Genomic DNA, 16,614 nt, shown 5'->3' on the forward strand with positions numbered 1-16,614 from the left:
AAAAAAAAAAAAAGAAAGAAAGAAAGAAAAAGAAAGAAAGAAAGAAAGAAAGAAAAAGAAAGAAAGAAAGAAAGAAAGAAAGAAAGAAAGAAAAAGAAAGAAAGAAAGAAAGAAGGAAAAGAAAAAGAAAGACACTTTTGGGGGTGGGGAGTTTAGGTTCAGTTTCAGACAAGTCTGAGGTGATTCTTGGGCCATTTCTCAGGTGAATTTCCAATTGTTGGAAAAAGATACATAATTCAATCTGCGATATGGGCATTTATAGGAGTAAAAGAGTTGGGTAATCAGATTAAGTTTTTATATGTAAAAGAAATCCTACACAAGTAAAAGGTATTCAAAACACGAGACATTGAGATGTCTTCTTTACTTGCTAGGAACCGAGGCAAGTTGTATCAGCTCTCAGAACCTCAGTTTCTTTATCCACAAAATAGGGGTAACAACAGGACTTACTCATAGCCTTTGGTGAAGGTAAAATAAAAATTCGTGTGGAAGGTTTAACATGATGCCTGGCCTGTGGGATCATTCAGTGAGTGGTAGGTTATGGCTGCACTACTGATATGACACCAAGGTAGGAAGAAAAGTAAGACAGTCAGCAGCCCACCAGACTGTAGCACCTTCGTAGGTGGCTAAAGGTCTGCTTTATTTGCTTATGTGTTGCGCAAAGCACATTAAGTCATAATGACTTTAAACAGCTTAAGGTCCAACTTTTGCTGAACCTGGCAATACTGAAGGTGCCCATACTAATACGTCTACCAATCAGTAAGGTACTGTGCTCAGTGAGTGACTTCAAACCCTTTATTATATCCACTAACTTTTCCATTTCCTATTGTCTTTCAAAAAACACGAGGAACCTACCAAATGAGGGTAAAATTAACCAAGGTTGTCTTTCTATTTTTCTCCCCTGGCCATCTGCCCCTAGCCTTTGTCTATAAGTGGGAGGATTTTTAGAGAATAGCCAGCGATAATTGGCTACTTTAGGAATAATAACCTGGTCTTAACTGGTTCTTCTCATGACCCATGGTTTCTTGGCAGCCTTGTTAAAAGAGAAGCATAGGTGTCATTAGGAGATGACTCCAGCCCTCTAAATATGCCAGCTCCCTGCAGTTATGTCACTATTGGCCTCATCCCAAAGTTGTATCTGCCTCATCCTCCCTGAGAGAAGAAGTTCCTCAAAGACATAGCAAACATAATATCCGTCTATACTGACCTATGCTATTGAACTGTCACAGTATACCTTATGAAATACATGCCAAATTTCCTTTATAAAAGGGAACCTGACGAAAAAGTGCTAACCAAAGGGAAACAAAAAATTTACGCTCATACCTGAAGTGCTATGAACGTTGGTAAAGGAATTGTCAGAGGCACTGTAGGGCCAGGCACCAGGTGAAGGCAGCGAGGTGTTGAGGGAAGAATTAGACCCTTGGTAACAAAGAAGAAGAAGAAAATACTGAAGATAAACGTTGGTATAACCAGTAAAACCTTGAGAGTATTTTATTCAAACTTCAACAGGCTGGAGGACAAAATATGTCTGACAAATAAAGGTGAAAAGCAATATTCTGACTTTTTTTGGTTAAACTTTTAGGTATGAGCAAGTAGAAATGAAGTCACAGACCGACAACTAGGAAAATGCTGGGTGTTGAATATATAAGAGATGCTTTGCTCAATTACCTGTGGTGTTGTCCCGCAGCAGTTGGTGGTCAGTATCTACAATGGGAGATGTGGCTGTGCCCCCCAGCACACTTCCTGGGGTGACATAGGGGTCAGATTCAGGGTCAATGTTTTGGATACCTTTCCATGGCACTCCTGGTTGGAATTCTGAGACAAGGAAAACAAATATTAGAGCATGAAGGTTGTTAAAAAAAAAAAAGATATAGTTTTTTTTTAATATAAGAAATGGGTCTGTGAGTCTGGGCGTGGTGGCTTACGCCTGTAATCACAGCACTTCGGGAGGCCAATGTGGGCAGATCACAAGGTCAGGAGTTTGAGACCAGCCTGGCCAATATGGTGAAACTCCGTCTCAACTAAAAAATACAAAAATTAGCTGGGCATGGTGGAACATGCCTGTAGTCCCAGCTACTCAGGAGGTTGAGGCAGAAGAATCACTTGAACCTGGGAGGTAGAAGTTGCAGTGAGCCGAGATCATGCCACTGCACTCCAGCCTGGGTGACAGAGCAAGACTCCATCTCAAAAAAAAAGAAAAAAGAAAAGAAATGGGTTTGTGAAAAATATAAATACTGAATTTATATACTGATTTTCATCACAAAATTAAGGAAAAAAAATCAGCATGAACATATACTCCTGCCAACAGCATGCTTGTATTATAACACTGTCTGTGGGGTGAACTTGAAGCCACAGTTCGTGCCTGGCCCTGGTAACCTGATCCTCCTGCTCCCAGGAGACTTCAGGCCTGAAGGCAGGAAAAGCAGGAGTAAGAACTCTGGTGTTCATAAAAATGATCCAAGTATCTAGGCCAGGAACCGGGTGAAAATATGGACTAAAGATCAGTGTCCTTTCTCATTTTCCTTACCAGATGTTGGCCAAAATGCAAAAAGTGTAATACAAATGCAAGATGGAACGTCCAGGGGTAATTTAGCTTAGCAAAAGAAAACCTAGAATATACATGAGAGCTCAGAATTTTTTTACTGGTCAATTTAAATCATTTAAAAATTTTAAAGCTGTGTGATAGGATAAACTTTCATTTTCCCAATTGTTATGAGAAAGAGCAACGTGTACCATATATGAATGATCTACATTATACAATTTTACTTTAATAAAATGAAACTATACATATTAGTGTCACAAATATGTATGCACAGAGAGAGGTCTACGAGGACATATATTTATGGAATTATTGATTTTAATTTTTGCTTTATTAAATGTTCCCATTTTTCTAATATGAGAATAGATTACTATGTCCAACAAAAGAGAGGGAGAGAGAAAAAAATTAACAAATAATTTCATTGCAATCACTACTGCATACTTAGAACCTAACTGATAATAAATACTTGCCTAAGACCTAACTAATCAATTCAACAGACACTTCAAAAGAACCCATGTTACAAGGCATCCTATGCATGGGACAAATGCCAAGGCCCAGCTACAATGTCACTTCTCTCCAGATTCCCCATCTAACGAAAATTTTCTATCTTCCCACAGCATATGCCTTGCTCGGTCACCCAGGCTGGAGTGCAGTGGCACAATCTCGACTCACTGCAACCTTTACGCCTCCCAGGTTCAAGCAATTCTCCTGCCTCAGCCTCCTAAGTAGCTGGGACTACAGGCGTGCGCCACCATGCCCAGCTAATTTTTGTATTTTTAGTAGAGACAGGGTTTCACCATGTTGACCGGGATGGTCTCGATCTCTTGACCTCGTGATCCACCCAACTTGGCCTCCCAAAGTGCTGGGATTACAGGTGTGAGCCACCGTGCCTGGCCTAACAATTATTGAATGAAAAAATGAAAGCAAGTGCCTTAGTAACATGAGTCACAAAAGCAATGTATTCTGAACCTGAATCTGACAATTACAAAATAAATGCTATCATAGAAAAGCATTTCCTGGACAATACCTGGAGGCCAACTGGCATTGCTGGATTTACTTCCGATTTTATTTGTTGGTGGAGATTTGGCAGGTAACCAGCTATCACCAGCAGGACCCGTATGGCCACCCAGTGTGTCACCAGGGATGATATCAAACTGGTTGTACGGTGACCCTCCCCGGGTCTTACCAGGGGCCACTATAGCGCCTGAGAAAAGAGAGGAAATTAATTCATCCAGAGTAACTCCTATGAATGGAACTTTTGTCTATTTTCTATTCATTGGAACTCAGTCTTCTGAAGCTGATGGAGTACATACAAACAGTACTGGAGTAAGAGGTTTCATTAGAGACTCAGCGCATAATTACTAAGCAGCAAGACCATGAACAAGTCATTTCACCTCTCTGAGCCTCTGAGTTCCTTATTTAGGCACACAGGATTGTTCTCATGCTTGAATGTTCCTTTCAGTTTTAAAATTCCATGGTCTTATGAAATTAATGAAATGTTCACAAACTAGCAATCTTATCATTATACCTAGTTTCTATGCTAATGACCCAAGAGTGAGAAATGGGGAAAATTCTAACAATCTGTAGCACATAAGAAGGTTTTAACTAAACTTCCACTGATGCTATCCACCCAGGTTCTTAAGGGCTGGCTGATCAGGCTTAGATTAGCTGGAAGCAGCAGTATAAACAGAGAGTCCATTGGAGAGAAAAGCATCTGCAATTGCTTTAAATTCCAAGGCAATGAGATGGAATTCCCGCCTAGGGTCTTTGCCAGCACAAGACCAGCAATGAACTCTGCAGCTCTGGGATCCATGGCCTCACACATAAAGAACAGCAAATCCTTTGTAACTGCTTTCCTTAGAGCATTTCAGTGGTTTTGCTGGTGCCCCAACACGCATTTTATATGCTACGGGGCAGGAAAATAATTAAAAGCTTAAAATTGCCTTGAACTAACAAAACATGCATTTTAAATAAAATTTTAGGAGTCAGTGAGATACCAGTCTACTTATTTCTCAAATGAATTTTACATACTGTATCGGGTCACTTGACCTATTCTTAGGATGCTGCTTGTGAAGGGATAAAATTATTTCCAGGGTGATGCAGCCTAATGGGAGTATTATCAAAACTATCTCCATGTGCAGCTAAGAGGACATTTGCTTTTCTGGAGCTACTGACAAATCTGGCTCAGAGGCACATTATGGTGAAGCAGTGGAAAATGAAAAGCTCAATTACTTTGGGGATTGCTAAGGAAACGTGAAAACATGATCCACAAGCTCTAAAAAGGCAAGTAGAGATTTTGTCTTTGAGATATCATCTCACGTGCTGTTTCCTATTTATTATCATGCACCTATCATGTCTTTGGGGACAAGGGGACCAGGTGAATCATCAGCCTAAGGAAGCACTGAAAGTGCCCAAAGCTATAGCTGACAGTGGGCTTGCATTATTCCATCCACAAACAGATTTTACAATGTCAGTAAATCATTTTTGTCTTCATGTCATGAAACCAAATGATAATGCTGAGGGATGGCAGGCAGAGAGCTCCATGTGGTTATTTCACCAGCCTCCCGGATGGGCTTATTAAAGAGTGGTTTATAAAGGAAACCTGAAAGGCTTCAGACTGAATGACTTGGCTGGGGCTGAGGCCTGCCAGGGCGCTGCAGCAGGAACAGCCAGACACCTCTTTATACTTGGTTCTCACGGATACAGTTAAGTCCAAGTGAATTACTGTCAAGTGAAACAAACCCTGAAACAAAGGCTGAAGGAAGGTTCTGAGACCTTCTATCTGTTTTACAGAGAAACAGAGAAGCCCTTACAGAGAATAATCGAGAGGAAAAGCTGACCCACATCACAACCAAAGCCTGCAATACCCTTAAATGCTGTCTTGCAGACACTCTAATTCACATAGAATAAGAAAGCTTTGTGAAAAGTTCAAATCTCATGTATTGTGATCTATCAGTCATCCTTTGAAGATTAAAAGGCAGGACATTTTTTTTTTAAAGCTGATGAACTTAATATGGTTCAAATAACCAACAAGATCAGTATTTGTTATGATTCCTTGCTCTGCAAAGCAAAGCAAAACAAACTCAACTCAACAAGCTGACTCTGCTCCCTCAGCCAACTTATTAGGGCTTCACCTTGGTGGGTACCCAAGTTCACTGCTACCACCTTCAATCATGGTAGCTGAAAAATTCTGCTCCCCTTAATTAGAGCTAGCACTTTATATTTCTTATAATTTAACATACATGTGACTCTGTCCTTCCTCCATAGGCGATCACAGGATTCAGGAAGAAAAGAATACCAAGAGACTCATTAAGAAAAAGCTAAAGTTCTGTACTTCAAAACAGTATTATAGGATGTTTCATCAAGACCTGCTGAGGGTTGGGGCTCTAACTTTCAGTGCTTCTCTTACCATTTTTGTGCATATTGGCTTCCTGTGTGGCTACAGAGGGCAGCCCCTCCATCATGGAGGTCCACTGTTTAAAGCGAGACTCAGTTCCAGCCTCCTTCCCACCAACCATGCCATAGTCCATGCCGCCAGAGCTGAAGCCTAAAAAGGAGAAGACCACATTTTTTAAGTCTCTAGCAACAATAACAAGAGTTCTGAAGCAGGCCCCACGAATGCCTTCAGGTGTCATTCACAGACGAATTCACCAAGTTTCTACATTCAGAAACAGTTATTTTTGATTCCAAGTTTAGGCCTTGGCTCTTGCTTCCTAAAAAAGTGATGTCTCTCTGTGAAGGTATTAAGAAGTGTATGACTGCCATGGATTAGCTCCGTCTCAGTGCATTCCTGCAGGCCCTTTTTCTTTTTCATTCAGATGACATATGTCCCAGGCAGGATGCTGGGACTAGCCATTCTCCAACTGAGATGGGGAGGACTACATCCAACCAGTGTAGCCCAACAGCAGTGACAGTGCTGTCATCAGGGAATCTTGGGGAAGGAGAGGCTTTGCAGAAGGGACACGTGAGCTAGGGCCTAAGGTAGGTATTTGGGGAAGTCAAGGAAACCAGGTACATTTATGGAATGGTGAGAGATTCAAACGACTCCAATGTTTAGCTAACTCTGGGATGAAGTGAGGTGGGGAGTGGTGGGGGTGTGGAGAAATGAAGAGTCACGTCATGTAGGGTCTTTATATATCATACCAAGGAATAGGACATTTTTTTTCCTCTAAGACAAGAGATAATAGAAATTTTAGGCATGTGAGAGGATAACTAATAATGTATTTTAGGAAGAGAATTGGCAGCCTTGCGATGGGTAGAGGTCAGGGCAGAATCTGAAAGATAAATTTGAAAGTAGTCTTTAAGCAATGGGGAAGACCCCAAAGCTTGAATAGGTGAGTAGTTAAGAGTTCTCAGTTCACTTTGCCATGAGCCCCAGGTAAGCTTCAGGGGAAGAGTCTTGGGTAATGTTCTCCCACTGCACAGAGCTGGAGAGCTGAAGCCACACAGCAGAAGCTGGGTAATAGAGTGTAACAGGATCCATCATCCATTTGGGTCAGAAAATATGTGACACTTGCTCATACAAACTCTCAAAAAAGTAAAATAAAGGACTAAAACAGATGAAACAGGGGAGGGGAAAAACAATAAATGACCACAGAAAAATGAGAATGAGCCACAGGAAGTGCAGAGCAGCAGCATGAACGCAGGCACCCCAGGGAGGTGAGCAAGGCTCCCACCACGGCAGAGCCAACCTACCCTGCCCCAAGATGTGTAACTCCAGCCAGGCCAGACTCCACACTGCACCCACGGTGGGTCCTCAGTTTCCATCTATCCAAATCCCACTGAGGGCCCAGGTTGTGTTTTTCTTCCCCTGTGCTTATTTTAGTTGTCTGGGATAGTTTTATAGACGCATAATAAATCAAGTAAAAATCTAACACCTTCCTGACCCATGGTTAAAAATGTTGCTATTTATATAAAGAACAGTGTTCTTTCATACACTGTAACTGAATTTCCTAGTTCAAAATGATTGGTAGGTGGGGGTGGGGAGCAGAAATCTTTAGAATGAGATGAAAATATTTCAAATGAAATTATTATTATTTTTTGGAGATGGAGTATCACTCTGTTACCCAGGCTGAAGTGCAGTGGCGTGATCTCGGCTCACTGCAACCTCCGCCTCCCGAGTTCAAGCAATTCTCCTGCCTCAGCCTCCCAAGTAGCTGGGACTACAGGCACACGTTGCCACACCTAGCTAAGTTTTTGTATTTTTAGTAGAGACAGGGTTTCACCACGTTGCCCACGATGGTCTCGAACTGCTGAGCTCAGGCAATCCACCCGTCTCAGCCTCTCAAAGTGCTGGGATTACAGGTGTGAGACACTGCGCCTGGCCTTATTATTTTTTAAAGAAGAGTTTGAGGCATTTTTTTCTTTCTTTCATCCTAGGTAGCAGAAATTAGATTGGAGGGCACAGAAGTTGCAAGGAACAAAGGTTTTCTCTGACATAAGCCTTAATGGCCTAAACAGGTTGCTCCTTGGGTAAATTACACTTCTGCCTTTGAGAAAACCAGGCCATGGTGCTTGGATTCCAGGCCACCTGAAAGCTCAGTTCTAATAACCAAGAAAGAGCTTTTGGAAATAACCTAGGATTCTGGCAAAGATTAAAAAGAATGCTAAGATTAGTAAGAAGAGGAGGAACCATTCCTTATACATTAATTTTCTTTGAAGTTATTCTAAAATTTTCTGTAAGACCCATAGTAAATTAAATTTCTTTTCTTTTTTTTTTTTGAGACGGAGTTTCGCTCTTGCCCAGGCTGGAGTGCAATGGCGCGATCTCGGCTCACCGCAACCTCCGCCTCCCGAGTTCAGGCAATTCTCCTGCCTCAGCCTCCTGAGTAGCTGGGATTACAGGCATGCNCCTCAGCCTCCTGAGTAGCTGGGATTACAGGCATGCACCACCATGCCCAGCTGATTTTTTGTATTTTTAGTAGAGACGGGGTTTCACCTTGTTGACCAGGATGGTCTCGATCTCTTGACCTCGTGATCCACCCGCCTTGGCCTCCCAAAGTGCTGGGATTACAGGCGTGAGCCACCGCGCCCGGCCCAAATTTCTTTAATTTTAGCTGCTTAGAGTTTTTTTCTGGTGACAAATGAAATGCAGAAAATTAAACAGTCATAGGAAAAGGGCAAAAAGGCCAGGTGCAATGGCTCACCGGCACTTTGGGAGTCCAAGGCGGGCAGATGATGAGGTCAAGAGATCGAGATCATCCTGGCCAACATGGCGAAACCCCATTTCTACTAAAAATACAAAAATTAGCTGGGTGTGGTGGTTTGCACCTGTAAACCCAGCTACTCAGGAGGCTGAGGCAGGAGAATCGCTTGAACCTGGGAGGTGGAGGTTGCAGTGAGCTGAGATCTCACCACTGCACTCCAGCCTGGGTGACAGAGCAAGATTCCATCTCAAAAAAAAGAAAAAGGGCAAAAAAAATAAAAAAAATCAAAAAAAAGAGAAAAAGAAAGAAGAGTAAAGAAGGAAAGAAAAAGAATGAAACAAAGAAAAAGAGAGAAAGAAAAAGTAAGCAAGCAAGGAAAGAGCTCAGCAGCTCCATGAATCTTGGGGAAAGTGAGCACCTGATTCATTAGAGACTTGGGGTTCAAATGCCACCACAGTAGGGCAGTCCCAGCACTGGCTCACAAGGTTTGGTCAGGAAAAATTATTCAAGGGGTCAGAGAACGAATAGGTGAGGATATTGTCTTGAAAGGTTCAATCTATAAGCATGAAAGTATGAGAGGAAAAATCAGGCGAAGATGTATATAATTTTCTTTGATGTCACGTGGTAACTGGCATGACACTAAGGTATGGCATATGTCCGACGTATTTTGATGGAAGGAATTTTGGGGCACTGTGCTCTATGGCTGCATTAACAAAGAATAGACAGTGCTTTGCTAGTGACCTTTGGTTATTTACAAGCTATCGTGTCTCTAAACCCAAGAAAATACTGACTTCATTGTACTTTCTACTACAGCAAAACTAAATTTCCTCAGTACAACCAAGTGGTTTCCCTGAAATTTCCAACTCACAAACAGTGATTTAGCTCAAATTAAGCCATTTAGTTCAGTTCAATGAATATTTATGGACAGTCTAATCTCTGCCAGGCCCTGTGTTAGGAGCTGAGGTACAAACAGAGATAAGACATGCCCCTTGCTTATCACCTGCTTTTATCATTCTTGAAAGGACAACCCTTTGCCTGCCTCATCTGTCCTTGGCAGAATCACCTTCTCTCATCTCCATACACCCTAATTCATGGTCTATTCATGAAAAACATTTGGCTCCATTCTTATATCCTTGAGGAAATGCTCTTAAATTAACTTGTCCTTACACTGATCTTGCCTTCACTCTCTTTGTTTACAGTTCCGTTGTCTGCTCCTCTTTTTCCTATATATTAAAAAACAAACTACTGTTTTTATAACTATAATTATTATTTTTAAAAAATCACCCATAGCTGGGCGCGGTGGCTCACGCCTGTAATCCCAGCACTTTGGGAGGCCAAGGCGGGTGGATCACGAGGTCAAGAGATCGAGACCATCCTGGTCAACAAGGTGAAACCCCGTCTCTACTAAAAATACAAAAAATTAGCTGGGCATGGTGGTGCGTGCCTGTAATCCCATCTACTCAGCAGGCTGAGGCAGGAGAATTGCCTGAACCCAGGAGGCGGAGGTTGCGGTGAGCCGAGATCGCGCCATTGCACTCCAGCCTGGGCAACAAGAGCGAAGCTCCGTCTCAAAAACAAACAAACAAACAAACAAAAAAAATCACCCATAATTGGCCATCCTAACACAACTGTTCAAAATCCATGTCCACCCATACACCTGGTATTGATACAATCATAATTGCAGCATGGATATAATTACTCTTCTGTCATTTTTTACAATCTCCAATATTTATACAGCTTTGATTTTCACAGGGTACACCACACAGATAAATACTGTAAATTTTGATAAATTTTAAACATCAAAAGTGAAATTTTATTAGAAATGCACTTTCTAAGAAGATGAACTACTTACTTTGTTTCTAAATGAGTTCAGATATCCACGGTAACCAAGACTCCTTACTAGAATGAGAGAGAGTTTTCTCTACTGTCTTATTTTAAAATTTTCTTGTTGACATAAAGCGCTAAGAAATCTTACTCATATAAATAAGTAGATGGGAATAGAAGGAGTCTTGTTATAACATGAATTACTTCTCTGAATTTCTTTTAAAGTATATGTTCTTTGCCCTAGCCCAGTAACACAGATACTAAAATATAATTTTTAGATAGGTCATTATCACCTAACATTTCAATTCAATGAGGTATATTTTCTTTTTTTGAGACAGGGAGTCTTGCTGTGTCACCCAGGCTGGAGTGCAATTGTGAGGTCTCGGCTCACTGCAACCTCCGCCTCCTGGGTTCAAGCTATTCTCCTGCCTCAGCCACCCAGGTAACTGAGAATACGGGTGCACGCCGCCACGCCTGGCTAATTTTCGTATTTTTAGGAGAGACAGAGTTTCACCATATCGGCCAGGCTGGTCTTGAACTCCTGACCTCGTGATCTGCCTGCCTCAGCCTCCCAAAGTGCTGGGATTATAGGCATGAGCCACAGCAACAGGACTGTGATTTTAGTTTCTTAACAACTAACTGAGGAAATAATGTAGATGTTTTTCCCTGGGCTTTATCTGATCCATTCTGACAATGTGCATTAAAAAAAGAAAATCAGTGTTACTAATACATGCTGTTCAAGCTGTTAGAGTACAAAGAGAATTGAAAAGAACTGTGTGCATTTAAATATGTGAAAGGCTGCTTCTGACTTTCAGAAACTCTTTCTTTGCACTGACTGGACTCTACCTTCAGAACTATGCACTCTTTGATAAAGAGGGATGAAAGAGGTAAGTCACCCTGCTTTATTGTCACGTTGTGTCTAAATTCAGGATAGCTCAACACATTCCAAGACATCCAGCCAACTTGATTAAGAAGGAAATCCGGCTGGGTAAGGTGGCTCATATCAGTTTGGGAGGCTGAGGGGGATGGATCATGAGGTCAGGAGTTTGAGAGTAGCCTGACCAGGCTGAGGCAGGAGGTTTGCTTGAACCAAGGAGGTGGAGGTTGCAGTGAGCCAAGATCGTGCCACTGCACTCCAGTCTGGGTGACAAAGTGAGACTCTGTCTCAAAANAAAAAAAAAAAAAAGAGTCTGGAAGGTCACTGGCTTGACAGGGTCCTTCTCCCTGTTCTCAGGAGTGAGCTAGGCTAGGCTGCAGGAAACTCTGGGACAGAGAAAGGATTCCCTCCCATCTTTGGTTTGCTCCTCTAAGATGATCTAAGTAAGCAGAAATGAGTTTCCCTGCATCCTCATCTACTCAACCCACCGGACCAGTTGGGGCCATGGAGAACAAATGTGAGAACACGCCCATGAGTGCCAAGTTGTGTAGCATACTAGTCAAGACTTTAGTTCTATAGGCTGGGCACAGCGGCTCACGCCTGTAATCCCAGTAGTTTGGGAGAAGTGTCTGCACCTAGGAGACTGAGAACACCTGGGCGACATAGCAAGACTCCCCCACCCCCATCTCTAAAAAAAAAAAAAAACAAAAGGTTAAAAAAAGGCTTTAGTTCTACAGGCTGGGCACAGTGGCTCACGCCTGTAATTCCAGCAGTTTGGGAGAACTGTCTGCACCTAGGAGACTGAGAACGCCTGGGCAACATAGCAAGACCCACCCATTTCTAAAAAAAAAAAAAAAAAAAAAAAAAAAAAAAAAAAAAAAAAAAAAATAATAATAATAATAATAAATCAAAAGGCCTGGGTGCCGTGGCTCACGCCTGTAATCCCAGCACTTTCGGAGGCCAAGGCAGGTGTATCACGAGGTCAAGAGATTGAGATCATCCTGGCCAACATGGTGAAACCCCGTCTCTAGTAAAATGCAAAAATTAGCTGGGTGTGGTGGCACACGCCTATAGTCCCAGCATCTGAGGAGGCTGAGGCAGGAGAATCGCTTGAACCCAGGAGGAAGAGGTTACAGTGAGCTGAGGTCTCGCCACTACACTCTAGCCTGGGTGACAGAGTGAGGCTCCATCTCAAAAAAAAAAAGGAAATCCGGCATAAGGACACCTTTGTTAGTAATCAAGGGAGGCTCCCCCATGCTTGGTACCCTGGTGTTCTGCAGCCCAGATGAGCACACAGTAAAAAGATGTGGGATGCCAGCAGAACTGCCCTTCTTCTATGTCAAATATAAGAAAGGTTATTTCAAGTCAGTTCGCAGGCAGATCACCTTTAAGAAAACAGGCCGGGTGTGGTGGCTCACGTCTATAAGCCTAGCACTTTGGGAGGCCAAGGCAGGCAGATCACCTGAGGTCAGGAGTTTGAGACCAGCCTCACCTACATGGCGAAACCCCATCTCTACTAAAAATACAAAAATTAGCTGGGTATGGTGGTGCATGTCTGTAATCCCAGCTACTCAGGAGCCTGGTGTGGGAGAACTGCTTGAACTTGGGAGGTGGAGGTTGCAGTGAGCCGAGATTGAGCACTGCACTCCAGCCGAGCCAACAGAACAAGACTCCCTCTCAGAAAAAAAAAAAAAAAAAAGAAAGAAAACTGTTGGTGGAAGCTGAGGATCTACAAAGTAAATCTGTTAAAATATCAAGCTCAAGAACACCTTGAAGTCTTGGCTCAACCCCTGTACGTGAAGTAGGAGAATCACGGGGTTGGCACACAGTCAGCCAGTGCCATTTGTCCAGGGTCACACTGTCAGCTAGAGCCAGCAATTTCATGTCTTCCCAACTCTTGTTTTTTTTGTTCTGTTTTGAGACAGAGTCTCGCTCTGTTGCCCAGGCTGGAGTACAGTGACACAATCTAGGCTCACTGCAACCTCCACCTACTGGGTTCCAGTGATTCTCTTGTCTCAGCCTCCCAGGAGCTGAGATTACAGGCGCCCGCTACCAACGCCTGGCTGATTTTTGTATTTTTAGTAGAGATAGGGTTTCACCAAGTTAGTCAGGCTGGTCTCAAACTCCTGACCTTGTGATCTGTTGCCCTGGCCTCCCAAAGTGCTGGGGTTACAGACTTGAGCCAGCGTGCCCACCTCAGCTCTTGTTCTTTGAGTGTGCATAGAACAGTATCTTCTCTACCAGATAAATTCTGAAGAATTTATCTTCTTTATCAAGATAAATTCTAAATGTTGTCAGTTTGAGGTGAACTGTGGTGGTGTGTGGTATCTTTTCCATTTTAAAATTTTATTTTGAAATCACTGTTTCCTCCCTGATTAGATTCTGCTTATAGCATGTTTTCCAGTTCTGAAAGAGCTATGATTTGCCTGCCAAAAAAATTCTTGAAGAATGTTAAGGGCATAACCTTACTTGTTCTAATTCTATTTAAGCCAAATGAAATACTAATATCAGATGAATTTTTATCAATATGCATTACAATTTTAGTTCCTCATTTTTTCAACAGAAGGCAACTTTATTTATTTGAGTAGAGTAAAACACTTCAAAATAGTTCATATTCTAACAGATCATAACCTCAGCCATGTATGCCACTCACACAGCATGCACAAACATTTAAAGAGGCTTTTAAAAACTCCTAGTGGTAGGAGAGCAGTTTGCCATTCACACACATGTATTAAAAGACTGCTCTGGAGCCAGAGAATTTAGAGGCCTGTCTCTGCTGTTTATTAATCATGTGGTGAGCTTTGGAAACCCACTGAAACTCCAGAAGCCTCAGATGTCTCCTCTGTACACCAAGGGTAAGAATATTTACCTACCTTGTACGGCTGGCATAAAAACAGAGGGTAATGCAGGCGCAGTCCCTACCACAGGCCTAGACAGGCAGATTGCTAAGAAGGTAATTTTCTCTACTAACAACTTACCAGAACCATATCCAGGTATTGGCCCTTTGGTTTGAAGGTCTGGGAGCCCCACATTCAATGCGTTGGGTACCATGTTGTCCAGATGCGGCTTGGGCCCGACGGGATGAGAGGGCGAGTGCTTCATGCCTGGCTGCCTCTGCTGCTGCTGCTGCTGCTGCAGTGCACTCACCATTCGAGCCAGCTGGTGGCCAAGAGAGACGGACACGTGATAAGCACGGACCAGAATTTCCCAGGAGGAGACTGCACCCGGTTCCTCTTTGCCATCAGAGGCTAAGCCGGGATGTACTCCTCAAAGACAGCACTGGAGGGACCCTGCCCACCCACATACCTGCTGCTCTTGCTGTTGGCGTACAGCTTGAGAAATCTTTCTCTGGTTCTGTAACAACTGCTGCTGTTGCTGCTGTTGCAAGAGAAGCTGACATGCCTACGAACAAGGGAGAAAGACAGAGAACCAAAGTTTCCTAAGACTGATTTACTGAGAACACCTTGAGGGTCTGTGCACTGGTACGGGTCACATAGTCAAAAGTATCCAAGAGCGAAGTAACACCAAATTCCTGGTCTCTTGGTTACGTTTTCCTCCAGTTGAGTTGACAACCCTTAAGCACACTCCATAGTTGGTATAAAAGTGTAGACTAGCACCCTTTGAACATATAGGCAAAGATGCAGGAAGCAAATCAAAGCTAAAGAAAGAAAAAAAAAATGGCCTTTTTAACTACAGGAAGAAAATCTGCTACTTACCAACTGAAACTGGGGAATTTGTGGAAGCTGGCTCAGCATGGCAATTTGTTGAGGAGATAACTGGGGCCCCACATTGAAAAGACCTGGACTCAGGCCACTGCTGGGAAACTGCTTGAGCATTGAGGCAGAAACCTAGCCGAAAAAATTAAAAAGAAAAGGAATCTTTAGAATTTATCAAAATAAAACTTTTTTCCTGTGAAAAGAATCTTGATGAATCTAAAGCAAGTGTTCTCAAACTTTTCTGTGAAAAATATGTAACAGGAAAAATACACTGAAGTGTTAACAATGATTATCCTGGAGGAGTGCAATGGCAAGAGCTTTTAAATTTTCTTCTTAGACTTTCCAGTTTTCTACAATAAAAAGTATAAACTGTATATTCAGGAAAACATCCTCAAGGAAAAAAAATTGATGACAATATGGCTTTTATCCAATTGAGAAATTATTACTGGAAATGTGCCATAAAAACAAAACATACTCAATTGCATAAAGCTAATAAATACTACTACATGAAAGGATTTCTGTGACACAAATAAGACAAATATGCTAACTTGTAAATAGGAGACCTAAGTTTCAACTCATGGCTTCTGACAGCAAACACCCACAGAGTGGTAGTGTAAAAAGACAGCCAGCATAAAAGAGCCTGGAAGGGCCGGGTGAGGTGGCTCACTCCTGTAATTCCAGCATTTTGGGAGGCTGAGGTGGGTGGACCATGAGGTCAAGAGATCGAGACTGACCTGGCCAACATGGTGAAACCCTATCTTTACTAAAAATACAAAAATTAGCTGGGCATGGTGGTGTATGTCTGTAGTCCCAGCTACTCAGGAGGCTGAGGCAGGAGAATTGCCTGAACCTGGGAGGCAGAGGTTGCAGTGAAGGTGCCACTGCACTCCAGCCTGGGTAACAGAGAGAGACACCAGCTCAAAAAAAAAAAAAAAAGAGTCTGGAAGGTCACTGGCTTGACAGGGTCCTTCTCCCTGTTCTCAGGAGTGAGCTAGGCTAGGCTGCAGGAAACTCTGGGACAGAGAAAGGATTCCCTCCCATCTTTGGTTTGCTCCTCTAAGATGATCTAAGTAAGCAGAAATGAGTTTCCCTGCATCCTCATCTACTCAACCCACCGGACCAGTTGGGGCCATGGAGAACAAATGTGAGAACACGCCCATGAGTGCCAAGTTGTGTAGCATACTAGTCAAGACTTTAGTTCTATAGGCTGGGCACAGCGGCTCACGCCTGTAATCCCAGTAGTTTGGGAGAAGTGTCTGCACCTAGGAGACTGAGAACACCTGGGCGACATAGCAAGACTCCCCCACCCCCATCTCTAAAAAAAAAAAAAAACAAAAGGTTAAAAAAAGGCTTTAGTTCTACAGGCTGGGCACAGTGGCTCACGCCTGTAATTCCAGCAGTTTGGGAGAACTGTCTGCACCTAGGAGACTGAGAACGCCTGGGCAACATAGCAAGACCCACCCATTTCTAAAAAAAAAAAAAAAAAAAAAAAAAAAAAAAAAAAAAAAAAAAAAA

At 42.7% G+C, this 16,614-nt stretch overlaps 1 protein-coding gene across 7 annotated transcripts in view; it reads right to left on the bottom strand.

Annotated features, from left to right (window-relative positions):
• TNRC6B (trinucleotide repeat containing adaptor 6B) overlaps positions 1–16,614 on the bottom strand; it is a 266,719-nt gene that overhangs the window by 1,984 nt on the left and 248,121 nt on the right. For all 7 annotated transcript variants that reach the window (XM_017544738.2, XM_017544739.2, XM_017544743.2 and 4 more), the window contains 7 exons: positions 15,100–15,231; positions 14,690–14,785; positions 14,362–14,542; positions 5,946–6,083; positions 3,564–3,740; positions 1,666–1,812; positions 1,321–1,416 (listed from right to left, as the gene is read on the bottom strand). In XM_017544738.2, the coding sequence (XP_017400227.1) occupies positions 1,321–1,416; positions 1,666–1,812; positions 3,564–3,740; positions 5,946–6,083; positions 14,362–14,542; positions 14,690–14,785; positions 15,100–15,231 (967 nt within the window). The remainder of the gene's footprint in view (positions 1–1,320; positions 1,417–1,665; positions 1,813–3,563; positions 3,741–5,945; positions 6,084–14,361; positions 14,543–14,689; positions 14,786–15,099; positions 15,232–16,614) is intronic.

Source organism: Cebus imitator, unplaced genomic scaffold (assembly GCF_001604975.1).
Source record: "Cebus imitator isolate Cc_AM_T3 unplaced genomic scaffold, Cebus_imitator-1.0 Scaffold170, whole genome shotgun sequence".
In the NCBI taxonomy this organism is placed as follows: Eukaryota; Metazoa; Chordata; class Mammalia; order Primates; family Cebidae; genus Cebus; species Cebus imitator.